A 26,175-nucleotide genomic window follows, 5' to 3' on the forward strand; every position below is an offset into this window, starting at 1 on the left:
CATGGCATCATGATGTTGAAGGTCAGCAGCTAGCTAACTAGCTTACCTAGCTAGCTACAGGCTAGTATGTCTAGTTTGAACTTGAAGGTCAGCTAGCTAACTAGCTAACCTACATAACTTAGTATGGTAGATTGTATTTTTCAGTTAGTGCAGAGCGCTAGGCTTCATAATATTAGCTTCCTCTTCACCAGGCTTCAGTCTGATGTTGTTGTTCTTGTGTGATGAACCATCATGTAAACACTTCCATGTGTCTGATGTGTTTTCTGTCCTAACTGTTCTGAGTTCAGGAAGCCCATTTCTTCGCTTCAACCCAGCTAATGAAATTACACCTCATTTACATTTTTTAAATTCTATCTATCTATCTCTCTTCCCCCCTGTCTGTATCCAGGAAGAAGCACGTGTCTGCCATTTTGAACATCCGGGGTATGACTCGGCAGGCGGAGCGGCAGGAGATCCTCAACATCGTCAAGGACATCGAGAACAGCGACGGCGGCGGCCCGGCCCGGCTGTCCCGGGACCACGCCCTGTTCTCCGAGGTGCCGGTCACCTCCGAGGTTCACTGCCTGAACGTGGGCCTGAGCCGCATCGCCCTCACCGCCTCCTCCTGCTTCACCGCGCTCCGCCCCCGACGCAAGACCAGGACCCCCGTCCACGAAAACCCCGACGACGTTCTCTAAGCCGCCGTGTTCACGCTATTCCCGTTTTTTGTTTTGTAAAGCGCTGTCGACCGCAACTGACCGCATTTAGCGCTGATAATCAAAAGCGGGTTTGTTTGACTTACAGCTAGTTGCTCAAACACTTCAGCAACAACTACTACAAACTTTACTACTGCTACGTTCTCTTTTTCATTCTGCTTGTTGTTGCCGTTTACCGTCAAACCCGCTTCTTCCTCATTTTGATTGGACGGCCGTCTCTTCATCCTTGTGATTTGTCGGTCCAGGTCATGTGGTCTGAACTTTCCTCAGCTCTAGAAAGCGCTCTGAAGGCGCAGCGTCTTGTTTCCGCCGTGCAGTTTGACAAAAGAGGAATAGTGTGAACGCGACATGAGAGCTACTGAATGTCCAGGAGCGCTAAGAGTTCAGCAGGTTTCCACCGAAGAAGGATATGGAGAGAGAGAGAGAGAGAGAGAGAGAGAGAGAAAGAAAATGAATGGGAAAGTAAAGTGGAGAGAGAGAGAAAAGGACGATGGGAAGGAGTGAAGGTCCTGAATCCACCAAACCCCTCTGTGTTTTCAGCTAGCAGAGACTTGGGAAGCAGAAGTTGTGACTCCCACTGTTTGCCAAATATAACACAAGATACGATGAAACTTTATTGATATCTTTGGCGTTCTCGGTGCCTTCCGTCACCCGACTTGCTGACGGATAAAATCCACGCTGAGCTCTCACCGCCGGCGGGAAAACATCGGGCGTTTTCTGAGGAGAACAAGAAGAAAGAGAAGAAGTGAGGAGAGCTTCCTGTCAGATTAGGAATTATGGGAACGGAATAAAGACGCGACACCAACAATTAAGGATAAAAACGGACTGAAAATAAAGTCCGTAATTGGTTGGACATTTTGGGAATCACTCTGAGCAGACTGCAGCACCTTAAGAAAGCTCAGAGAAGCAGACACACACACACACACACACACACACACAGTCTTACTTAAGTCACTTTTGGGGTATTTACATAGACTTACATTCATTTCCTGGAGACTTACCCTAACCCTAACCTTAACCACTGACCCAAAAATCAGCTTTTTACCAATTGGGGACACGGCTTTTGTCCCCAAATGCACAAGCCGTCCCCAGTCAACTGGTCTTAAGTCTGGTGTGTGTCCCTGAAAGTGACTTAAGTCATACCACACACACACACACACACACACACACACACACACAGTCCAATAGCAAGGATATTAGTGCTTTTCAGGAGTGCATAGAGTGTGCACGGGTATTTTTTTGAGTTTGATAGACAATACACACACAAACACACAATCTAATAAACCCCGCCCCCACAGGAAGAAGGAACAACCAAGTTATCTTTACTGTCACATGATTGGTTCAGCCACTCAGATGTGACATGTCAGATGCGAGACGGCATGAGGAAAAGAGTTCTCCAGCACATGAACCAACTACTTACCAATGATAAACATCCAAAATGTATTTCCATTGAATAAAATCAATTTGCTGCTGTTTTACTAGATGTTCAGTCAAGTTGGTTACAGAAGTCAAATGAACCAATATAATGAATCCACTTGGAAGAGAAAACCCTTTTTCCACCTGCAGAGACTCGACCGGTGTGCAGGTAGTGACTGAGAGAAACTGGTCTCTCTCCTGCTCCTGTGGTGGAGAAACTGGTCTCTCTCCTGCTCCTGTGGGTGGAGAAACTGGTCTCTCTCCTCTTCTACGATGGATTTCTCCCTGTATAATTGTTGAACGTCTCTCGGTGCAAAATGGCGGCTCTAGAAAGAAGCCCTCGCTCTTTGATTCTGAGGGACTGACACCAAAACCTGACGTTTACCGCTGAGGTTTTACATCCTGAAACATTTTCTCATATCAAACTCCATCGGAGCTGCTGGAAACATCTGGAGGTGACGTCACCTCGTCTACAATTGGCCGGTTATCCACCAAGAAGAGAAACACAACAAACTGCTGAATGGAGCCATAAGGAACATCGCCAGTAGCTGTTTTTAATCGTATTACAGTGTTTTAGGGTGGATTTTTCCTTTAAGTATTCTATCATATCGTGTCTCTACAATATGGAAGACGATGGGAACATTTTCAATGTTTAGTTCAAGTTTTATAGATATCAACCTCCATGTGGATTTCTACCTATACACATTTTAAAGATCAAATTTGGGTTTGTGTGACAGCTGGGCCCCAAAGCAGGACCAGACTGTACAGACTGTGGCTCACATGCTGAACTGAACTGAACTGAACTGGACTGACATTTACCTTCAGGATTTAAGGATTTCATCGCCTCGCTTCTGACTTTCAGCCAGATGGCACCGTTCAGTAGGATGGAGAAATGGAAAGTCTTCCGTGTCTGAAATGGATCCTGAGCTGCGGACTCTGCAGTGTACACACACACACACACACACACACACACACACACACACACACACACACACGCACACACACACACACACACACACACACACACAGAGGGACGGACTAAACTGAACTGAACAAAGTGTGTAGCCCCACCAGACTGTTTAGCTGCCGTGAGGATGATGTCACACCAGCCTGGACTGAGAACTACCAGCCCGGGACTCCTGGGCTGGTGAACTTTCCCTCTCTGGACATAAACAACATGAATCCAGCGTTTGGATTTCCAACCAAAGACATTTCCCAGTCCTCATGCCATAATCTAGCGAGCGCTTAGGCATAAACATAGAATTTGGTTTGGAGTTTCGACCTTCAAGACCTTCACCAGTCTGCAGGATCTGGTGAGACTGTCCCTTGTGCCGTAATCTGGCCTGAGATTAGAGAGACTGTGGGATTTAGTTTGTATTTCCAGCCAAAGAAGCCGAACAGCAGGAGCGGGACAGCGGAAAGCTTCACGACTGAAACTGGAAGATTGTAGTTTTATTGTTGCACATGTTAAAAAAAAAAAAAGGAAAAAAGACAAATCTCAATCTAAGGTACTAGACGATGTTGATTATCTGAATCTCTACTATGCTGATTGTGTCTTTGTATTTAAAGGAGTGATTATTGGGCTAGTTAAACGCTTGGTGTGACGAGGGACACGGGACAGACAGAGCTGGGTGGGAATACAACCTGAATATCGCTGTTTTGGTGATCGATTAATCATGCCTTTCACAGTGGAACATTATGGTATTGATTACATGTGTCTGGAACAGAAGAATCGAAACAGTAGAGATGTATAGAAAGTGAGATGGGTCACTCTTTGGGGCTTTGAGGGACTGAACAACAGACAGAGACTCTGATTGGCTGTGATCAGATCGGAGGCTTTCTGCTCGCGCTCAAACATCCTGAGCATCGCCAGCAACAGAGCAAGAGAGGAAAACCACGAGGATCATGGGAGAGCGGCACTCCAAAAATCCAGAAAACAGCAAGACCCGCTCTCAGTTTACCAGGTTTTTTTTATTTTGGTTTCATCAGGCTAATGCGTTTCACAGAGGTGGAGACTCGAGTCACATGACTTGGACTCGAGTCACATGACTTGGGTCACAGTTTTAATTGCTTGACTTGATGCATGAAGAGAAGACTTGAGACTTGACTTGACTTGGGTTCTGGTGACTTGGGACTTGACTCTGACTTGTACTTTGATGACTTGAAAAGGTTTCTAAAGTCTTGACTTGAGATCTTGTGTTTGTGTAAATGACTTAGATTGAAAGTGATGAGATTTGTTCCAGCAGACGACTGAATTTAAATTCTGTTTTCTGAATTTGTATGGAATGATTGAATTTATTGAAGTTGAAACTGATTATAGAAATCAAACTCATGATGCTCTTACCAAGTTTTTATCCTATTAAAACCATATTGCATTGAAAAGTCCTAGATATTTAGTTTTCTTTAAGATATTAAATTGATACTGGACTCTTGATTTGTTCTGACTTGACTTGCTGTTCTACATTTAGACTTGAGACTTGACTTGAGACTTGTGCCTCAAGACTTGAGACTTGACTTGCGACTCGAGCAAAGCTGACTTGGTCACACTTCTGGCATTTTGGCATAAAGTCTTCATCAGAGCTCCAGTTTATGCTGAAACGCATTAGCCTGATGAAGCCAAAAAAAAACCAAACTGGTAAACTGAGTCAGAGGAACGGGCGAGTCCCGAGTTCCCCGGTCGCACCCCGGTCCGCCCCGAAGAGTCTCCCGCTGTCTGGCGGATGAACGGTTGTAATTCGATGCAGCTCTGCTTTATATTCACATGGCAGCGCTCTTTAAAACAACATGTCATTTTCAACACATCTGGGCGTTTAGTTCATATCATAAAAACACAACATGAAACCCAACAGAACCGTTATTTTCTCGCCGACGCCCTGCAGGTTTTAAAATCCACCAGGAGGTTTCACAGCTTCCGGACTCGCTCAGCACACGAGCGACCAGCTGAAGAAAGACAAAACACTGAAGCTGCGATAACGAGGCTTCAGCCAGCAGCTGCATGCTAATAACTAAATGGATTACTGTTGACATATTGAAAAGTAATGCAAACCTCTATTTCAGCCATTTATTGAAATAAAAGAGACTTTTATTGAGGCAAACAACCTTAGAGCCTTTTATATCTCAAACTGTTGACATTAAATTTCCAACTCTCCTCTGTCTCAGCATCAGAATAAAGTTCTTCATGATGTTCTGCTGATAAATGTAGTTTAGTTCAAAGTTGAACTGAATGAGTTAAACTGAATGACTGTGCAGACTGAGTCGTCACAATACTGGCTCCTGATTGGCCGACAGCAGCGGCTCCTCTAATTCAAATGAGGTGAACCTGCTGAGTGGAGGCTTTCAGTTCAGATGCTGCAGACTGGACCCTGATTGGATGGATTTCAGTCATTCTTTAAGTGAGGGAGCCAATCAGGAATGAGTCCAGCTGTGATGCGTTTCCTGGAGTTAGACTGAAACTGACTGGAGAAAAGGACGGAGTTTTGAAAATGTAATACATTTACATTTTAATTGCAATAATAGAGCCACTTTAAATTACAAAAACAAAAAGTATTTCATAAAGTTATTCAGTAACTGAAGAGCCTCGTTGAAGTTCAAAGCTTTCTTCTCTTTAACTGGACAAACCTGATGTGTTGAAAATGACGCGTGTCTGAACCCAAACTGCCTATTTATGCTACAGCTTTATGATGACAAACTTATTTATTACTTACTTATTGATTTCCTTGTAATCTGTGTCAAACTGTAAAACGTCATGTTCTGAATCTTCTGGATGTTCATCAGCTCCTTCAGTCAGCGGGACAGTGTTCCTCAGTCAGCGGGACAGTGTTCCTCAGTCAGCGGGACAGTGTTCCTCAGTGGGACAGTGTTCCTCAGTCAGCGGGACAGTGTTCCTCAGTCAGCGGGACAGTGTTCCTCAGTGGGACAGTGTTCCTCAGTCAGCGGGACAGTGTTCCTCAGCGGGACAGTGTTCCTCAGTCAGTAGGACAGTGTTCCTCAGCCAGCAGGACAGTGTTCCTCAGCCAGCGGGACAGTGTTCCTCAGTCAGCGGGACAGTGTTCCTCAGTCAGCGGGACAGTGTTCCTCAGTCAGCGGGACAGTGTTCCTCACTCAGCATCATGAGCCTCCGCTGCAGGACGCTTTAGAACATTTCTCCTCTCATGTTGGTGACTTGAGTTGGAGAGAAACTCCACTGATCGATCAGATGATTTGTATTGCTGTCGCACTTATAGATGATTATAATTATAGATGATTGGTTAAATAAGGCCATGAATTGATTCCAGTATGGCGTCAGGACAGAAACCAGTTCAGATCTCAAAGTGTCTTTTCTTGTCTTTTCTTTTCTTTCATTTTCTTTCCTCACTTCCAAATTCAAATAATGAAAATCTCTCAGGATCAGAAGTTTATTACATCAGAACTACTAAGAAAAAAGTAAAAATATTCGGCTCTATATTACTAGTAAATTAAGTTGAGTTTTTGAAGGTAAACTGATGATCAGATTCTCATTTTAACTGAATGAACGCTGGTTTGTCTTCTCTGGAATCAAACAACACAAATACAGCTGTTTTTAAAACACACCCGCATAGAAACATTCTATTCTATTCTATTCTATTCTATTCTATTCTATTCTATTCCATTCTGTTCTGGGGTCTCTGTTGTAAATGTGGATGTATGAATCTGCCTTTAGACTGTACATAGATCAGCTGATGATATGACAATAAAACAGAATCAGATCACTGAGTTTTGTTTCTTTTATTAATATCTAATATAATGCTTCCACCCATATCTTTCTGAAGGCCGATACTTATACCAAGACTGTTAGACCGATATGTTAGATAGACAATATTTTATGCCGATATTCAGCATCTTTAAATTTGACCATTTTCATGCCAAAACACCACAAGTACTCTGTGTTTTCCCCTGAAGTGTATTCTTGTCAGAGGAAACTCTTAGGTGTAATGCTGGACGCTCAGAACAGGTATTTTGTTACAGATTCAGACTTACATTCTGTCCGCTTTATTTCAAAAATGCATATTATTATTGTTATATTATTATTAGTAGAATTAATAATTACATAAAACAATATTTTATATTTAATTTAATATTTCATTATATTTGTGTTAAATGTGTTTAAATAATGTTTAATTAGTAATTGTCAGTAATCCTAATGAACATGGTATTAATGAACGCTGTTGCAGATTTTTTTTTAAATAATGGACAGTGATGAACTCGAGCCAGTTTATGAGCTTTTATTTTGAAGTCGACAAAGCTGTGGAACACATCCGGCAGGATTCGTGACCCGGATGTGAACACTGCAGCGCGACATCTTGGAAGCAGAGACACAAAATAATCATCCCGTGTGGGTTTTGTCCTCCTTCTCCTGTGTAACAACACTGGATGTGACCGGGTCCGCGTCTCCGAGTCGGTTTAATCTCCTGAACGCTCGGTGCGCGTGGAACCGGACGGTCGCGCGCCATGGCGCCGCCCGGCAGCAGCGACCAGACGGCAGCGAGCAAAACTTTTTCCTCTCAGACGACGCTGATTCTGGAGGTTGCGGTTGAGTCGGCCGTCGCTGTCATGCAGGAGGCTCTGGGGCAGGAGTGGCAGGTGAGGCGAAACCTCGTATCTACTGAGACTGAACCTGCGGTGTCTGAAAAGATGCGAGAGGAACTTTATATAGACAGAGGAGAGGAGGAGGCGAGCTCCGGAGGGAAATCCCGCTGTCACTTCCTTCTTCGCTGGATGTTGTTAGGAGACGAAACAGTGTCAGGAACACGCTGTTAGATCTGCATTTTGTCCCATTTGATTAATGTTTGTTGTTGTTAAAGCGTCGTTTAGTCACCAGATCAGAGAATGATAACGCAGACATTTCTTCTCTCACCGAAATAATCGCTGCCATAACCTTAATCCCAGTAAAGAGCGCCATTTTATGTATTATGGCTATTATACAATAACAGTTACCGACACATGAACTGCCTGATAAGTTCTGTTCATAGTAATACACATACGAGTAAAAACTAGAGAAGAGATAAACAAGGAAGACCTTGAGCTAACTCCCTGGTAACCATGAGAGTTACCGTAGCAACAGACTGGATTTTTGTTCATCAGCAGAGCTGGAAAGCTTCTTTCAGCCAAGGGTAGCCAGTAGGATATAATGATGGATGGATGGATAGATAGATAGATAATAAAACAATAAACGCAGAAGGATCACAACAGTCAGATGTATTGAAAATAATACAGCAAATTAATAGAGATGAATTACGACATCTTCACTGACAAAATTCCACGTTCAAAAGTTGAAACAACGTGCAGGTGTTACAGTCGCTCTTGTCTCCCACAGGCAATGTGTTGTGATCGGTTTGGCCTTTAAAGTGTTAATCCTTGAGATTTTTTTTATATATAAATTTATTTCTCCATCTCTGTCCCTCAGCCTCACTGTGGTGTTTCTGCTGCTCTTCCCACAGATCACCTGTCAGTCAAACAGTGTGGGCGGAGCTTGGGTTTTCTGTTGATGCAGTTTGAGTTTCTCTTTTCTCTGTCTGTTCAGCCATGGTGGCTATCACTGCTCATGCTAACTACCCAGTTCTTCTTCTTCTGTTGATTCCAAACAAGCCAGAAACGTTAAACGCATCACTTCCTGTGCGGCAGAAGATTTTTCCCAGGAAAGAGCGACCAGACTCCGGCTGTTTAGAACAGACAGTGGAGAAGACTTATGAAAAATATTTATGTTCTGACAGCTTGCCCTGCATCATACAACAACAGCTACTTGTTATGGATAGAAATGCACCGATATAGATTGACCGTAATGATGTTGTGATGCTTTATTGATCGCTGCAGGTAAATTCTTTTCTCTTTCCTCGTGCTCTCTCCTCCTCCTCAGCCTCAGTTCAGCAGCGTTCTGGACCTGATGGCCAGGGAGGCGATCCGCAAAATCTGCCGGGTTTTCAGAGAGCTGTACCTGCAGCTGGCGAAGGAGAACGAGGCTCTGAAGGGCCGGGTGGGGCGGCTGGAGGACGAGCTGAGGTCAAAGGTCAGGAGGAACGCTCCTCCGGCCGAGAAGAGCGGGACGCAGACCGTCTACAAGATCAAACAGTCGGGTGAGTTCTGCCTCCAGACAGGGAGGGACTGGAGGAACGTTGCTGTGGGTGATGATCCGGATCCAGAAAGGTCTGCAGATAGACTGGAAATGTGTTCAGAACCTTTTGTTTTGCTCTCACTTTGTGTAGAGCAGCGTAACAGGCAGCCAATCAGCAGCCTGTTTGATACAGAGCCATTATTTTACTTTGATTTAATTTGATTGGCTCACGGTCAGAGAGAGAGAGTACGGTGGCCAGCAGGGACAAAACTTTCAGAATCAAAGAGCGAGGGCTTCTTTCTAGAGCCGCCATTTTGCACCAAGAGACGTTCAGCAATCATACAGGGAGAAATCCATCGTAGAAGAGGAGAGAGACCAGTTTCTCCACCCACAGGAGCAGGAGAGAGACCAGAATGCACTGCAGCAGAGAGACAGGTGTGGGTTTGAGGAAGGGGGCGTGGCCACGATTATAGACACGCCCCAATGTTCACAAACTAGTTGGCTAGCTTGCTATATTTCTATGCCCAATACACTCACCTTTGATTTAAAGAAACAAGTTCCCACCCCTTCTCTTGGGGTTGTCAAAAGGCTTTCTGGGAAACGTAGTAAATCACTAACTGCAGTAGAAGTAGACGAGGCAGGTTGAGGGAAAGTGGGTTCACCAGAACAGTAAATCACAACTCTTCATCACTAAATAACTAGAGTCTATTGAACATCACAGACTGATGAGATCTAACAGAGGAGGAGGATCAGAGGGGAAATTTACTTTCATTCACAATTTTAAAGTCTGTGAGTGTCTTGTTTGATGAATGAGAGCTCATTATTATTTGTAGTGTTTTGTCATTATAGAAGTACAGCTAACAGTACGTCTTGTCTCTGTGCGTCTGTCCTCCGCCTGGCAGACGGCCCCGCTCTGTCGCTCGACATCAACCAGTCGGCGGCGGATCCTGCTGCCTTGGCGATGGCCATCCTCAACTCCGCCAAATCCAGCAGCGGAGCCGGCAGCAGCTCCCAGGTTCCTCTGGTGATCATCAGCCAGCCGGTCCCCACCCAGACCGCCGCAGGTCAGACCGGCCCCGCCTCCCAGGTGCTGCCGGGAGAGTCGGGCCGAGCCGTCGCCGCGCCGACGACTACGACTCAAACCGCCCCGGACCATCAGACCGCCGCTACGAGCCAAGTCCTCCCCAACCCCTACATCTCCCTGCTGGATATCAGCCAAGTCTTCCCTGGCGTGACATCACTTCCTGCGGCTGAGGGTCAAGACACCAGCGACCCCGCAGATCCGTCGGTGGCCACCAGTCGAGCCACGTCCACCGCCAGACCCGAGATAGTCGTATGTTCAAGATTTAAGATTCAAAAGCTTTATTTGTCTCATGCTCATCTGAAATGTGCAGTGAAATGCTGTGTGGCATAAAACCCTCAGTGCTGCGCTAAAACAAATATAATAAACAAAATATAATAAATATAATCTAAACTAAATACAACAAAATATACAAATAGAGCATAGAATTTTTTTAAAAGATAAAGATTTAGAAAATATGTTTGAATAAAAAACAAAAATCTAAAATAAAAATAACAAGAGCAAGGAACTCTGAAAAGAAATTGTGTATATAATGTGAAGAATTTCTGATGTTTTTAATTACAGAGACAGTTGACATGAGCAGATCATCACAGAGAAATATTTGATGTTGGTTTTAAGGTTTTATGTTGAAGTTCATTGTCTGTTATAAGTCACAGTCATCGGTCAAAGTCGTTGTTATGCTGCACAGTTATTTTTCCAGATATAATGATATAATTATTATAATTATTGGTCTCAATGGTTTGAGGAACAGCATTTTTTTACTTCACTTTTGGCGTCTTATATCGACATCTTGATTATTTTCAACCACAGCAGACATTCTGAATGAAATCAAACATTTGCCAATATTCCAGTATTCTACAATTATTAAAGGGGCAATAAGTAAAATTTTTGCTTGTGTAGGAAAAGATAACTATCGATGTATAAAATAATGTATATCAAACCTGAGTTACAAAGTGGCTCACAGACAATAAAACAATGCAAAAAAGGCCGATAAGTTAAAAATGTCTGACATCGATTAAAAACCCATAATAAAGAATTGCTGCTATTGTTTCCCCGATGGTATAATGAAGTTTCCCTCAATGTTCTTTTCCAGGAAGTAGAGATCAAGATGGAAAACGGTGAAGAGGATCCTGAAGAAGACTCACTCAGTCCAGGTCAAAGAGGTGAGATGTGATGTCAAACCCAGATGGAAAACTTGGGTTTGAAAGGCCACAGTTAATATTAGTTTAAAAGCCGTCTAGTTTGCCCAGAAATCTTCTCCCTCTTTGCAATGAAATTTCATTGTTGTGTCCCAATTAATTACAACAAATTAAAGGTTAAGCAGTTGGACTGGATGTCAGGGGGTTATAAAAGGACTTGCCCCTACATGGGGGACTCGAGTCACATGACTTGGACTCGAGTCACAGTTTGAATAGCTTGAGACTTGACTTGATGCATGAAGAGAAGACTTGAGACTTGACTTGACTTGGGTTCTGGTGACTTGGGACTTGACTCTGACTTGTACTTTGATGACTTGAAAAGGTTTCTAAAGTCTTGACTTGAGATCTTGTGTTTGTGTAAATGACTTAGATTGAAAGTGATGAGATTTGTTCCAGCGGACGACTGAATTTAAATTCTGTTTTCTGAATTTGTATGGAATGATTGAATTTATTGAAGTTGAAACTGATTATAGAAATCAAACTCATGATGCTCTTACCAAGTTTTTATCCTATTAAAACCATATTGCATTGAAAAGTCCTAGATATTTAGTTTTCTTTAAGATATTAAATTGATACTGGACTCTGGATTTGTTCTGACTTGACTTGCTGTTCTACATTTAGATTTGAGACTTGACATTAATGACATGGACTTGACTTGATTACAGGTCAGATAACGACCGTGACGGTGACAATACTTTTAGTTATACAATGGTGTAAGTAAAAAAAAAACATGTTTTTAAAGGAATAAATTGTATAAAAGACGAGGAGAGCTTTGGGAGACATCCTCACTCCGCCATGACCCCGGAAGTCCCCCCTACATGGACTTGACATGGACTTAACTTGGTAATCTACATTTAGACTTGAGACTTGACTTGAGTCTTGTGCCTCAAGACTTGACACTGACTTGGGACTCGAGCGGAGTTGACTTGGTCACACCTCTGATGTCTGGTGGTTTAACTGAAGCTCTCACCTCCGCAGCCCTCAGTGACGAAGACCGGAAGGAGCTGGAGAGGAAGAGGAGAAGAGAGCTTTACAAACAGAAGCGAGTCTTCTGCGAACTCTGCAACAAAGGCTTCCATCAGCAACACCAGCTGAAGAAGCACATGGTCTGCCACAGCAAGCCGTTCCCGTGCGACCGCTGCGACAAAGGCTTCTACAAGGAGAAGACTCTGCAGACTCACCTGCTGGCTCACAAGGCGAAGGAAGCCCGGGAGAAAAACCCCGAGCGGCTTCTGGACTGCGACCAGTGCGACCGGAAGTTCAAGCTGCCGAGACAACTGAAGGTTCACCTCATCCTGCACGAGCGCAAAAAGAACCCTCTGAAGTGCCACTCGTGCGACAAGACGTTCGCCACGCCGGGCTCGCTGCGGTACCACGAGTTCGCGCACGCCAAGGTGAAGCCGTTCATCTGCGACGTCTGCGGCAAAGGCTTCACCCGGAGGAAGAGCCTGCGCGAGCACCAGACGGTCCACACCGGCGCCAAGCCCTTCCCCTGCCTGACCTGCGGCAAGAGGTTCACCACGGCCAGCAACCTGCGCGTCCACAAGAGGTCGCACTCGGACGAGCGCCCGTTCAAGTGCTCCGAGTGCGAGAAGGCGTTCAAGTGTAAGATGGGGCTGCTGCAGCACCGGGTCGTCCACTCCGGGGAGAAGCCCTTCGTCTGCCAGACCTGCGGACTGAGCTTCGGGCTCAAGTACAACTTCCAGAGACACCTGCGCCTCCACAACGGAGAGAAACCCTTCAGGTATTCAGTCGTGTGTTGTTTTTCTTCACATTCACACGTTCCACTCAGTTGTTATAGGTTGATATTTTTATAATTTCTCACTGATTTCATACTGCATACATTTCAAATTATTTTTGTCTCGATAACTTCTAGAACTGCTGCTGCTGTTTTACTCAGCCTCACAATGCTGTAATACATAATTTGTACCTCTACATTTCTACTTAACATGTTCTTAGATTCTGTGTTGAGGATGTTTGCATAACCCAAAAACTGGTGTCTTGAAACTCCAATTGGTGCAGAGTTTTTGTTCCAAACCAGAGTCCAGGCCAGAAAGTGAGTTTTTAAAGCTAGAAATCTCAGCATCTGGCCAACTAGTCATTGAGTCCTTGGTATTGATCAACAACCCTATCATCATTTAATGTCATTTCATGCTTCGGGGCAGTAAAATCGTACTTATTGCACCTTTATGGTTTCATCTCATCTTATCTTAGGTGTGAGAAGTGTGGAGAGAGGTTCTCAGGAACCTGGGCGCTGAAGACCCACATGCTGGTCCACGGCGTCGAGAAGCCGTTCATGTGCGACCTGTGCGGGAAGACGTTCTTCTACAACTGCCAGCTGCTGAAGCACCAGCAGCTGGTTCACGAGGACAAGGGAGGGGGGAAGATCTCCGGCAGAGTCTCCAGACGAAACCCGACGGGCGCCAAACCCTTCAGCTGCAAGATCTGCCTGAAGAGCTTCTGCAGCGCCAACTCTCTGAAGACGCACGAGAAGAGCCACGCCGAAAACAAGGAGTTCACCTGCGACGTGTGCGACAAGTCCTTCCACCTGAAGCACCTGTACCTGTACCACATGCGGCAGCACAGCGGCGAGCGGCCGTACGTCTGCGGCGTCTGCGAGAAGGGTTTCCTCCTGATGTGCCAGCTCAAGCAGCACCAGCTGCTGCACACCGGCGTCAAACCGCACAAGTGCGAGCAGTGCGGCAAGGAGTTCCGCACGCCGCAGAACTACCACCGACACTTACTGGTGCACACCGGGGAAAAACCCTACGAGTGCAACGTGTGCGGCAGGAAGTTCCGGCAGTCCAACCAGCTGAAGTCCCACATGCAGATCCACACCGGGGTGAAGCTGTACTCCTGCGAGCGCTGCGGACTCGGCTTCTCCGACTCCCGGCAGCTCAAGAAACACAACTGTGCCGACAAGTACCAGAACTCATTTGGTGCCGCCGCCAAACGCAGGAAACAGAAGAACGTTTTTCCATGGACCGAGTGATCTGCAAACACACGACGCCTTCAATATCTAATTTTCTCCTGTTAAAGCGATATTCCACTTAGTCTTAACATGGGGGTTATTCGGCTCTTGACCGACATGAAAACCAGAATATAATCTCCTCACCAAGATCAGATGCAGCTGGACGAGTTTGTAGCGTTCAGATTTTTACTTCCCATTCATTTGAATGGAAACTGACATTGAACACGTTGGTGAACAGATTCAACATCAGATCCTGCTGCTGTGATTTTCAGTTACGTTTTAGAACAGAATTTCACCAAATAGCATTTTTATTGATAGAAGAGAACACAGCGGAGGGATACCATTTAGGAGAGATAGTTCCTGTTTGGGAGACCGGATCTACTTTTATTTTTAAATACTAATTTTAGTGTAAACCAAGAATAGAAATGTAAAATGACGGCAGACCCAGGATGCTTTGTTGTGTTAAAGCAGGATCTGATGTTGAATCTGTTCACCAACGTGTTCAATGTGTTTTCAAACTCGTCCAGCTGCATCCGATCTTGGTGAGTAGTTTATATTCTGGTTTTCATGGCAAAGTGCCGAATAACCTCCATGTTAAAACTAAGTGTGATATTGCTTTAAGAGTTAATGTTTTGTTTTTTTATGTTGGGTTTAAATGGTAAGTCTTGTTTTGTCCGTTGACTTCGCTGAAGAACGCCGCTGATATACAACTGGATTCACTCAGTGTTGTTTGGTTTTCATTGCTTTTTTTCTCCCGTATTAAAGTCACTTCAGTCAGAGAATTATTAATGTACCAGAAAGTCTTGGTAACATTAGACGCAGATAAAGTGACGACTCTCATACTGAATACAGGGACAGCAGGAGCTCACATGCAGTGTGAAGAGATGGTGCAGCAGAAACTATCTACATACAGTATGTACATTCAACATCTAATATTGTTGTGTGACATTCCTGGAAACAAACTCAGTGAAGTTTCTTTCCCCAAAATGGAAACATTACTTTGGATTGAAACCATTTCATTGTGGCCAAAATTATTTCGGAAAGGACTAAATTCAGCTGCTCTTGGAGGCCGATGGACGCTCTTCAAGAAAAATGTTTATTAATGCAATAAAAGCCAACGCGTTTCGGCAGCATGCCTTCATCAGGGTGTTGCCCAAACACTTTTATTGCATTAATGAACGTTTTTCTTGAAGAGCGTCCATCGGCCTCCAAGAGCAGCTGAATTTATTCCTTTTCTTGTTATTTCCAGTTCATGCTCTTTGGTTTCAAGACAAAGTTGCAACAGTTTTTCTGACTCAAAATTGCTAACTCTCCATGAAGCTCCCGGCTCTGTCTTTCTCTCCGAGCACGCACTTACGATTTCCTGCAGTGTCACATAGCGCTGCTGTCATGGCACTTCAGCTTTGGTGATTTTTCATTATTGTACCTGAACTGAAGGTTTCCATGCTCCTTTATATCCGGAGCAAACATCCTGACCCTCTGGCCCAGGAGACGCTCATAACCCAGGATGACATTTAGAAACATGTGAAGACGTCAATCTGAAAACAATTTGTTTTTCTAAATCCTGAACAAGTTGACTTTTTGGAGATACAAGCTTTCCAGCTGACAGCAGAGAGGGGCTGAATAAAACCTGTTTGTGGTCCAAAGAAGAAAAAAATACTTGAAGTTAGAAACTCCACAGTAGCCCACCACCTCAGTTTGAAAGCCAATATTTGAAATCATTGGAAGCCCCAGTAGAGTCAGTTAGCTCATTTTTGTTTTCCCATCAACAATAGAAATTATTTTTCCGTTAATCTGTTGCTTTGTGCTCATAAATTTAAAAAACCTGAAATAAAAGTTTGTATATATCCCAGTTGTGTTGTGGGTTTTATTGTTTCATTCAAATCCAGATGTTGATCATTCTAGGATCACAAGGATTTTGTCACCTTTGACCTCCTCCTGCTATTGGTAGCTTGTAATGTTTAATTTTGTTATGTTATCATTTTGTGAAATCCTAATGTTTTATTTTGATTTCTTTGCATTATTATTTTATTTTTTTCAGTGCAAGGGTGCCTGCTCATGAGCTCCTACTTCTGACTGGTTGGAAATAACAAAATGGATGTAATAAGTGTATGTGTTAAAGGAGCATTTCGCCATTTTTGCACCGTATTTCCATACATTGGTCCTCACTAATACATGCTGGGCATGTAATACATGCCGGGCTTCCCACAGCCCGTCTCTGAGACACACAGCGAGTAGACAGACGTAGTGCCGTCTAGCACAGGCTGCGTTCACACAGCGTTTTTTCCCCAACCGCCAGCGCCCTTTCCTCATTAAAAGTAATGGGAAGCGGCCGCAAGGCGCACAAAAGGCGGCCGCTCCCGAAAAGCGCTGCAGCGGCGTTTTTTCCGTCAGAGCGGAGCGCTTTCAAAAGTTGAGAAATGTTCAACTTTTCAGAAAAGCCGGGTGACGTGAACCGCTTTTTCCAGCCGACCAATCGCGATCACAGAGACGCTGGCCGTTTCCCATAGCAACAACAAATATGGAGAAAGTGAAAGTGCCGGTGGAGAAATTGGACGTTGTAAGAAGTGAATTTCTGTTACCGCAACAGCGATCATAAAGGCAGTATGGATTATACTAGACATGTATTAGTATAGTATACATGAAGTGCTAACCAGCTGGTTAGTGAGCTAGCAGCTGCTCAGCTAACGTCAGGTGACGTTGCCGTGATCATGGCCGTGATCCGCTTTTTATTTCTCCTCACAAAAAGTGCTCCAGGCAGCGCTTTTTCCACATCAAAAAACGCGATGTGTGAACGCAGCCTAACAAACTAACAATAATGCCCCCGGGGCATGCTGGGAGGCTTCTCCCCGCCCCTATCTCCCGGGACGCTACAGTATGAATGATTGACTGTTCAGGTTGTTCGTGTGAGTTCAAGTAGTAAGTGTGGTATTTACGACAGGACGGGAAGGCAGCAAACAAAAACAAAAAAAATGTACTACGCATGCGTAGTGAACCACTGGAGCCTTCACGCGCGTATTCAGTGCCACAGATTTGTTTCCCGGGATTTGAAGCCTGACGCGCCTGCTGCTTCTTTTAACATGCCGCTCCAAAGCGTCAGTTTGAGGTAACCGGCTGTACGTTTAGTTTGATCTGGTTTAGGAGAGAAGTAACTGGCAGCTGACTCACACAGAGCCGAGAGACTGAGAGCCGAGACTCTTTGGTTTGAGTTTAGCAGTACAGTTAGCTTGTAGCCTGGTAGCTAGGTTAGCTGGGAGTTTGTTTTGGTTCGGCAGCTAACGCTAACTGAAGGCCGAAAGCATCAAACTGAACGGATGTCAGGTGAGTACATGTTGCTTTAGTGATTTAGTCACAGTTCCTTATTTGTCCCAGTTAAATGGAAGGGAATTGGGTTGAATTAACTGCTAACTACTGCCGTTAGAAGTTGACGGTAATGTTAGCCGTGGAGCTGAAGTTGGTGTAGCCACCGTTAGCTAACTTCAACTGTTGTGATACAGGTAACGAGGCAGAAATCCGTTATGGCCTCATGCTGAGCAGGGCTGGACGTAACTAAGGTGGGTCTAGTCATATATTGGCTCTGCATGGACAACATGTGTCAAAGATAAGTTGTAGTTCAACGACAAAGTTTCATTACTCCATATATCCCATATGTTGCATACAGAGCTAACTTGGTTCCTTCAGCTGTAGGTTTAACATGACACACATGACAAGAAAACAACACAGGTTCAGTAGCACTGGTCCCAGATGAAGAGATTATATTTTGAAAACAGGAGCAGTGAACATGAATATTATTGTCAATCCACTGTCCACTGAATGAAAGGAAGCAATTCAACGTGAATATTAGTCATTCCATGGTTCTAAGTGTATCTGTATAGCCCTTCATCACAAATATGTCTCAAAGGGCTTTCCATACCATCATATACATAAATCACTATATACCATCCGACATTATGTATACATACTGTGGAGGAAATTACACTATTATACTATTCTATGTCTTTAATATCTGTACTGTACTCTCTTTGTATTATTATGAGAGCTCATCTCTGTGTGGAAATTTACAAACTGCTGTTCAGCACTTCTCTCATCCTTTGACCTGACCTGAGACAGATAAGACAGTGGCTAGTTGAATTGGTCCTCGTTTGAACAGGAAATCTTTTTCTTAGTTGAATGGAGTCTCTTGTCCTCAGTAATTGGGCCTTGAGGATCTTGCTGAACAGTTCTTTTGTGAGACACCAAAACTGTTATCTTAGCACTTCTGATGAATGTGGTCCAACCCCTTTGCAGACTGGATTTCACCTTTTTAATACTGCAGGCAAACTACTGTTTTGTGCCTTTTTGTTCCACACACTTGATGGGTGAACATCTTGTGCCTTGCTTGCAAGCAATAAAGACGACAGAAAGACAACTTCTCATCTCCAAGTCTCTTCCACCACACATACTACATCATATACCATACTACACACAGACACACCTAGGGGCAATTTAGAGTCTTCAATCCACCCGACCTGCCTCCTGGTCTGTGGAGCTGCTGGCGGTGTGAACACAGTAAAACATGACTCAGTGTCTGTCTGTCTGTCTCCTCCAGGCTGAGCTGCTGAATCCCTCGGCCCTCCCTGCAGTGCTGTACCAACCAGAGAGAGGGGGAGGAGGAGGAGGAGGAGGAGGAGGAGGAAGATGCCCCCGGTGTCGGAGGTGGAGGTGGAGGTGGCCTCGGTGTCGGAGGGGGGGGGGGAGGGGGCGGAGGGGCGCGGCGTTGTCCCGGGAAGACTGCCTCTGTCCCGTGTGTCTGGAGATCTTTCTGGAGCCGGTGACTCTTCCCTGCCACCACACCTTCTGCAAGGTCCGCTGAACACACAGACTGCTACACACTGGACAGACTGGCTCCAAAATTAAATGAGTGACTCTCTTACAAAAATACAAAATAAAAAATGAATGGTAGTAAGGACTTTAAATAACGTATGTCTGTGATTTTTCCAAAATGGATACATAAAGGTTTGGAATAGTAGTTTTCATATATTTATGCATGGTTTTAAGATATATTTATTAATTAATTGGATTGGCTGTTTATTTATTTGTTCATCTGTCAATATATTTATTTGGCTATTTATCTATTTAGCAATTTCTCTGTTTGTTTATTTATATCAGTGTTCAACCAATATGGGTTTTTGAATGACTATACTGATATTTTTGTATAGAAGCTGCCAGTAGCCAATATTCAATATCTTTAAATTTGACCATTTTCATTCCCCAAAAAATTACAAGTATTCAGAGTTTCCTTCAGAATTTTAGTCTTGTCAAGTGGAAAAGCCTCTGAAACATTTAGAGCATCATGGGACACTAAAAGCAGCTCTATTCAATGGTAGAGGAAACTCTGGGACTCATTACTGCCTTCAAATGAAGAATTAATTTACAAAAAATTATTACATTTTTGAACAATTAAGCAAATAAAGTGTGCTTCTAATGGTTTTTCAGTGTCTGTTGTCAGGGAGGAACCAGAAATATCAGAGGTGAACGATATCTGATATGTAATAACGAGCCCAAACCATATATTGGTTTGTGTATTTATTTGGTTTTGTCAGTTGTCTTTGTAATTGTTTTCATTTGTGTATTAGTTGTCACATGGGTACTGATGACAGCTCAATCCACTGTAATTTTAACAGCATTTCTTTGTGTGTGTGTGTGTGTGCGCTCAGACGTGCTTCCTGGAGTCGGTGGACAAAGCGACGCTGTGCTGCCCGCTGTGCAGGAGGAGAGTTTCCACCTGGGCCCGGCTGCACGGCAGGAACAAGACGCTGGTGAACGAGCGGCTGTGGAAGCAGATCCAGACCGCCTTCCCTCTGCAGTGTCAGCGCCGGCTCAGCGGGCAGGACGGAGACGACGAGGACCAGGAAGGTACACACACACACACACACACACATCCCATCACACTGCTGTCTGCACGCAGCTAATCACAGGGGAATGATGGGAAGCTTTTGCCCCGGTTGGAAAGATGGTTGAAATCAGTATCACGATAATATAAGGATTCTTTTCTGTATCAATATGTGTACAGACACCACCGGTCCACAGTCTGACTCCTGACTGAATGTTCTGTGTTTCATTCTCTTAAAGCATTTTGATCTAAAGGTTTCTGCTTAAAGGCTTGAAATGAGTTTCTTAGACAAATATAAATAGTGAAGTTGATCCTATGTATGAATTTCTTTCCAAAGCCTTTGCCTTTCCATCAAGGCAAAGAATCTAAAATATAAGATCGTTTTGATTTGGTTTTTTTTGGTCGCTGCATAATTCCATTTGTGTTATTTCATAGTTTTGATGTCTTTACTGTTATACTGCTAAAATGTAGAAAATAGTATAAATAAAGAAAAATGTGGTGTGTCCAAACCTTTGGCTGGTGGTGTATATACTGTATATCACCATATGGCTCCTGTATGCAAAACCACAAGTTAAATAATCAAATTAATGTTCGTCCCTTTGAACCGAGTGGTAATGTTAGGTGCAATGTCAAACAAAACTGAAATTTTCAAATAATATTCCTTGGAACAAACAGAGAGTCCTCGCGCAGAAAACAGAATTCTGTTGTTTATTTTTGGTGCGTCGGCTAATATGGACAATATTGAATCTTGAAATAGAGGGAAGGAAATATTTTGTCTTGTCTTTGAACTTGATCAGCAGTCCAGGGAATCTGTAAAACTTTACAGACACAAAAACATTACAGCTCTCTCTCTCTGTCTGTGTCCTGCCGCTCATCTATTGATTTATTGATTTAGTGTAAAGAAACATGATCACTATGTGTACTGTCTGTTGTTGTTAGGTGCTGACATGCTGTTTATATCTGTGTGTGTGTGTGTGTGTGTGTGTGTGTGTGTGTGTCTCCAGTGTCAGTGTCCAAGCCCAGAGTGAGCCAGCCAGGAGAGCTGAGGAGAGAATATGAAGACCAGATCAGCAAAGTAAGCTCAGCCACCAACTTTAATGTTTTTTTCAAACTCCATTTTATCCTTTAAATTTTTGGGATTTGTTGATTTTATTTTTTCCAGGATTTCAGATATTGATAAAATGATTTTTATTGAGCGTAAACCCAGGCCGAAATATTCCATCCATTAGAAGCAGTGGCGGCAGCATTGGACTGTTATTTGAAATGGATAGTGTTAGATGAAGAGGCGAACATTCACTCAGACGTTATGCAGAAAACTTCCAACACGTGTGATAAGTGACAGTGGCTGATGGACGAAATACTGTTCACTCAGCTTTCAGGTAAATCCTACAGAAAACACGGTTCTGTTGATGGTACAAGTATTTTCCTCACGTCATTCTGTGGTCACAGCTCTGTCTGGATGTTTGGTTTGTGGTCGACAGACAGTTTGATGTCAGATGTTTCCTCACACAGTTCATGTGAGTTGAGGGTGAAACAGCTGATCAGGAGCAAAGTCTACAGAAAACTACATGAAATAGAGAGAGAAGGCGTGCTTGACTCAGAAAGTTCAACTTGATTGGGAGAAAAATGTTTGCACTCACACATCTATTTTTGACAGTCTTTAATTGGCTCAGGCTGAGGAAACCAGGTGTGTTGCTGCTGGTGCTGCGCAAACTAAAGACAGAAATACATACTGTGTGAGTTGCGTACATTTTTCTATAGTCTACAGAAAACTACAATCATGGAGTCTTAACGGATTCAAGCCAGTTTAAACACTTGAACATGTCCAAGTCGTTGCTCTGAGCCGTCAGGAGTCAGGTCGGACTCTGACTCGTCGTCTCCTCGCTCCTGGTGTCTTCACGTCTGTCCTCCTGTCTGTCCTCCTCCTGTCTGTCCTCTTCACATCTGTCCTCCTCCTGTCTGTCCTCCTCCTGTCTGTCCTCCTGTCTGTCCTCTTCACGTCTGTCCTCCTCCTGTCTGTCCTCCTCCTGTCTGTCCTCCTCACGTCTGTCCTCCTGTCTGTCCTCCTCCTGTCTGTCCTCCTGTCTGTCCTCTTCACGTCTGTCGTCTTCACGTCTGTCCTCCTGTCTGTCCTCCTCCTGTCTGTCCTCGTCACGTCTGCCCTCCTGTCTGTCCTCTTCACGTCTGTCCTCCTGTCTGTCCTCATGTCTGTCCTCTTCACGTCTGTCCTCCTGTCTGTCCTCATGTCTGTCCTCTTCACGTCTGTCCTCCTGTCTGTCCTCATGTCTGTCCTCTTCACGTCTGTCCTCCTGTCTGTCCTCCTGTCTGTCCTCATGTCTGTCCTCTTCACGTCTGTCCTCCTGTCTGTCCTCATGTCTGTCCTCTTCACGTCTGTCCTCTTCACGTCTGTCCTCCTGTCTGTCCTCATGTCTGTCCTCTTCACGTCTGTCCTCTTCACGTCTGTCCTCCTGTCTGTCCTCATGTCTGTCCTCTTCACGTCTGTCCTCCTGTCTGTCCTCATGTCTGTCCTCTTCACGTCTGTCCTCCTGTCTGTCCTCATGTCTGTCCTCATGTCTGTCCTCATGTCTGTCCTCCTGTCTGTCCTCATGTCTGTCCTCTTCACGTCTGTCCTCCTGTCTGTCCTCATGTCTGTCCTCTTCACGTCTGTCCTCCTGTCTGTCCTCATGTCTGTCCTCATGTCTGTCCTCTTCACGTCTGTCCTCCTGTCTGTCCTCATGTCTGTCCTCTTCACGTCTGTCCTCTTCACGTCTGTCCTCCTGTCTGTCCTCATGTCTGTCCTCTTCACGTCTGTCCTCCTCACGTCTGTCCTCCTCCTGTCTGTCCTCATGTCTGTCCTCACGTCTGTCCTCCTCACGTCTGTCCTCCTGTCTGTCGTCCTCACGTCTGTCCTCCTCACGTCTGTCGTCCTCACGTCTGTCCTCCTCCTGTCTTTCCTCCTCACGTCTGTCCTCCTTGTCGTCCTCACGTCTGTCCTCCTCCTGTCTGTCCTCCTCCTGTCTGTCCTCCTCCTGTCTGTCCTCCTGTCTGTCCTCCTCCTGTCTGTCCTCCTGTCTGTCCTCCTCACGTCTGTCCTCCTCCTGTCTGTCCTCCTCCTGTCTCTCCTCCTGTCTGTCCTCCTGTCTGTCCTCCTCACATCTGTCGTCCTCACGTCTGTCCTCCTGTCTGTCGTCCTGTCAGTTGGCGGAGGAGAAGCGGGCGCTGGAGGAGGCGGAGCACAGAGCCAGTGAGGAGTACATCCAGCGGCTGCTGGCTGAGGAGGAGGAGCGTCTGCTGGAGGAGAGGAGGAGCCGCGAGGAGAAACAGCTGGAGGACGACGAGAGGCTGGCCAGGCTGCTGAGCCACGAGCTGGTGTGTGTGTGTGTGTGTGTGTGTGTGTGTGTGTGTGTGTGTGTGTGTGTGTGTGTGTGTGTGTGTGTGGGTGGGTGTGGGTGTGTGTGTGTGTGTGTGTGTGTGTACAGCAATACTGACATTGTTGCAAGTCAGAGTTTTAGTCTGTAGTTGCTCATAAAATGTGATTTCAAAGCTTTGCTGTTATCTAATTTTTGTTTTTGCCTACATTTTGATGTTTTTGTTTTTCTTATTTTATGTAATTTTATGTTTTTTTTTATCTCCTCGTATATTTTACTCTTACTCCTCTTTCTCTCTTTCTCCTCTCGTCTCGTCGTCTTCCTTCCCTCTTCATCTCTGCTCTTCTTCATTTTCCTCCCTTTAATTGTTTTCACTCAATCTTCCTCCTCCTTCTACCCCTTCTTCCTCTCCCTCTTCAACTCTTGCCCACATCCTCTTCCTCCTCCCCTCCTCTTCCTCCTCTCTCATCTCCTGCTCTTCCTCCTCTCCTCCTCTTCCTCCTCTCTCCTCTCCTCCTCTCTCCTCTCCTCCTCTTCCTCCTCTCTCATCTCCTGCTCTTCCTCCTCTCCTGTCTTCCTCCTCTCTCCTCTCCTCCTCTTCCTCCTCCCCTCCTCTTCCTCCTCTCTCATCTCCTGCTCTTCCTCCTCTCCTGTCTTCCTCCTCTCTCCTCTCCTCTCCCTCCTCTCTCCTCTCCTCTCCCTCCTCTCCTCCTCTTCCTCTCCTCCCTCCCTCTTCCTCCTCTCCTCTTCCTCCTGCAGAACTCCAGTCCCGTCTCTCAGGAAAACGTTCGTTCTGCTGAAGTGACTCCAGCCAAGAAGAAGCAGAAGGCGAGCGGCGGACAGATAGAGAAGTGGGTTCACTGCTACACTGGAGCAGGAGGAACCATCAATTACACTGACTGATCATGGAATTGGATACATTTTTAATATTTTAGTCTTTTAGCTGATCTTCTCTGTTGGTAGACTTCATGTTATTTAATGGTGTTAATGTGAGTTAAGGTGTAAATTCTTTTACCATTAAAACACATATAGTAGTTACTGCTGTTTGCCATTGGAGGGCAGTGATGCTTTTATTAATAACTTAAACTCACAGTGAGTTACTGTAGCTGGAAGCTGTGTTCAGACAGGCAGCTCACATCTGTGTGTGTGTGTGTGTGTGTGCGTGTGTGTGCGTGTGTTTTCAGGTTCTTATGTCCTCTTCCACCTAAAACAAGCTCTTCAGACTCCAGCCCCACCTCCAGCTTTTTGGCTAACAAGGTCAGTCTCTCTCTCTCTCTCTCTCTCTCACTCACTCACTCACTCACTCACTCACTCACTCTCTCTTTCTGTCTCTCTCTCTCTCACTCACTCACTCACTCACTCACTCACTCACTCTCTCTTTCTGTCTCTCTCTCACTCTCTCACTCACTCACTCTCTCTTTCTGTCTCTCTCTCACTGTCTCACTCACTCACTCTCTCTTTCTGTCTCTCTCTCACTGTCTCACTCACTCACTCTCTCTTTCTGTCTCTCTCACTCTCTCACTCACTCACTCTCTTTCTGTCTCTCTCTCTCTCTCATATATTTCCAATTTCTGCACTTCTCAAGGCCTGGAAATAATTACATTTATTTTTCCAGACCTGCACAGTAACCCTGTTTTTCATGTTCACACTCCTGAGCTCTACAGACGTGACTTTGTGTCTCCACTACAGGAGAACATCCTCCACTCCCAGAAGCCACTGCAGTCGTCCTCCAGGGAGCCGGCGGAGCGTCCCGCGTCCAAACCGGACGACTCCGGGTCTGAGCCTCCGACCGCTCCTCCGCCTTCCACATCCACAGCTGATCACTGTTACTACAGGAGCTTCCTGAACGGAGACGCGGGACCTTCCTCCGCCAAGAGGAAAAACTCTGAGCTGGAGACGACCGAGGAGGAGGAGGAGGAGACGGCGGTCGCCAAGCGGGGCTGTTCCTCTCTCCACTCCTCCTCCTCCTCCTCCTCCTCCCTGTTCCTCCAGGAGGCGGGTGGAGGAGCGGTCCCAGGCGAGGCTCTGCAGGAGATAACGGAGCGGGAGGCGGAGCTGTTCGGCCGGCGGCGGCAGGAGGAGGAGGACCGCCGCCTCGCTCTGCTCCTGCAGAAGGAGCTGGACCGGGAGGAGGCGGAGCGAGCCACCGACCGCCGCAAAGGCTCCGCCGACCCGTACCCGCTCCGCCAGAAACACCGGGCCGAGGCGGAGGCCAAGTCACGCTCCTCTTCTTCCTCCTCTTCCTCAGCCAGCAAAAAGAGTCCGAAGACCAACCCCTCCCCCTCTTCCTCTTCCTCCTCTGCATCCTCGGCCAACAAAAAGACTCCGAAGCCCTCCGGCCCCCCCTCCACCCCCCTGCACCGGGGCAGTAAGCAGGCCACTCTCACAGAGATCTACCCCAGCCTGGGCAGCTGAGCCCCCCCCCCCCCCCCCCGTGTCACTCATTGTCTCTCTGGAGAGTTTTAGTGTCACAGCGTCTCAGGCTTCATTTTCTTCATTTTTACTGG

The 26,175-nt window shown here is 45.4% G+C and overlaps 3 protein-coding genes and 1 long non-coding RNA gene across 5 annotated transcripts in view; all 4 read left to right on the forward strand.

The window, feature by feature from the left end:
• Positions 1 to 3,131, forward strand: part of exoc3l2b (exocyst complex component 3-like 2b) — a 58,164-nt gene extending 55,033 nt beyond the window's left edge. The window contains exons 15-16 of one of the 2 annotated variants that reach the window (XR_013504932.1): positions 389 to 1,059; positions 1,099 to 3,131. Coding sequence is in view for 1 of the 2 variants with exons in the window: in XM_078284157.1 (XP_078140283.1) it covers positions 389 to 677 (289 nt within the window). In the remaining variant the exon portion in view is untranslated. Of the gene's footprint in view, positions 1 to 388 lie in introns of both variants that reach the window. The other variant, XM_078284157.1, reaches the window with a different exon arrangement.
• The window catches only part of LOC144539402 (uncharacterized), a 154,810-nt gene that overhangs the window by 126,529 nt on the left and 2,106 nt on the right, over positions 1 to 26,175 (forward strand). The window lies entirely within an intron of this gene.
• On the forward strand, positions 7,428 to 16,280 carry LOC139930835 (uncharacterized). The gene is made up of 6 exons (XM_071924123.2): positions 7,428 to 7,709; positions 8,983 to 9,199; positions 10,080 to 10,510; positions 11,352 to 11,421; positions 12,436 to 13,201; positions 13,672 to 16,280. Exons 1-6 carry the CDS (start codon positions 7,578 to 7,580, stop codon positions 14,447 to 14,449), a joined length of 2,394 nt encoding a protein of 797 aa, XP_071780224.1. The 5' UTR covers positions 7,428 to 7,577; the 3' UTR covers positions 14,450 to 16,280.
• rnf168 (ring finger protein 168) lies at positions 18,984 to 26,083 on the forward strand. The gene is made up of 7 exons (XM_071924126.2): positions 18,984 to 19,271; positions 20,125 to 20,323; positions 21,305 to 21,375; positions 23,499 to 23,669; positions 24,428 to 24,519; positions 24,853 to 24,925; positions 25,358 to 26,083. Exons 1-7 carry the CDS (start codon positions 18,984 to 18,986, stop codon positions 26,081 to 26,083), a joined length of 1,620 nt encoding a protein of 539 aa, XP_071780227.2.

Source organism: Centroberyx gerrardi, chromosome 6, assembly GCF_048128805.1.
Source record: "Centroberyx gerrardi isolate f3 chromosome 6, fCenGer3.hap1.cur.20231027, whole genome shotgun sequence".
NCBI classification, from domain to species: Eukaryota; Metazoa; Chordata; class Actinopteri; order Beryciformes; family Berycidae; genus Centroberyx; species Centroberyx gerrardi.

Excerpts from the sequence above, each read along its gene's own strand:
- LOC139930835 (XM_071924123.2), top strand. The coding sequence starts at position 7,578 with ATGGCGCCGCCCGGCAGCAGCGACCAGACGGCAGCGAGCAAAACTTTT. Across the intron at positions 7,710-8,982 it reads CTCTGGGGCAGGAGTGGCAG|CCTCAGTTCAGCAGCGTTCT; the intron begins GTGAGGCGAAAC and ends CCTCCTCCTCAG. Across the intron at positions 13,202-13,671 it reads AACGGAGAGAAACCCTTCAG|GTGTGAGAAGTGTGGAGAGA; the intron begins GTATTCAGTCGT and ends ATCTTATCTTAG.
- rnf168 (XM_071924126.2), top strand. The coding sequence starts at position 18,984 with ATGACTCAGTGTCTGTCTGTCTGTCTCCTCCAGGCTGAGCTGCTGAAT. Across the intron at positions 19,272-20,124 it reads GCCACCACACCTTCTGCAAG|ACGTGCTTCCTGGAGTCGGT; the intron begins GTCCGCTGAACA and ends GTGTGCGCTCAG. Across the intron at positions 24,520-24,852 it reads AGCGGCGGACAGATAGAGAA|GTTCTTATGTCCTCTTCCAC; the intron begins GTGGGTTCACTG and ends GTGTGTTTTCAG.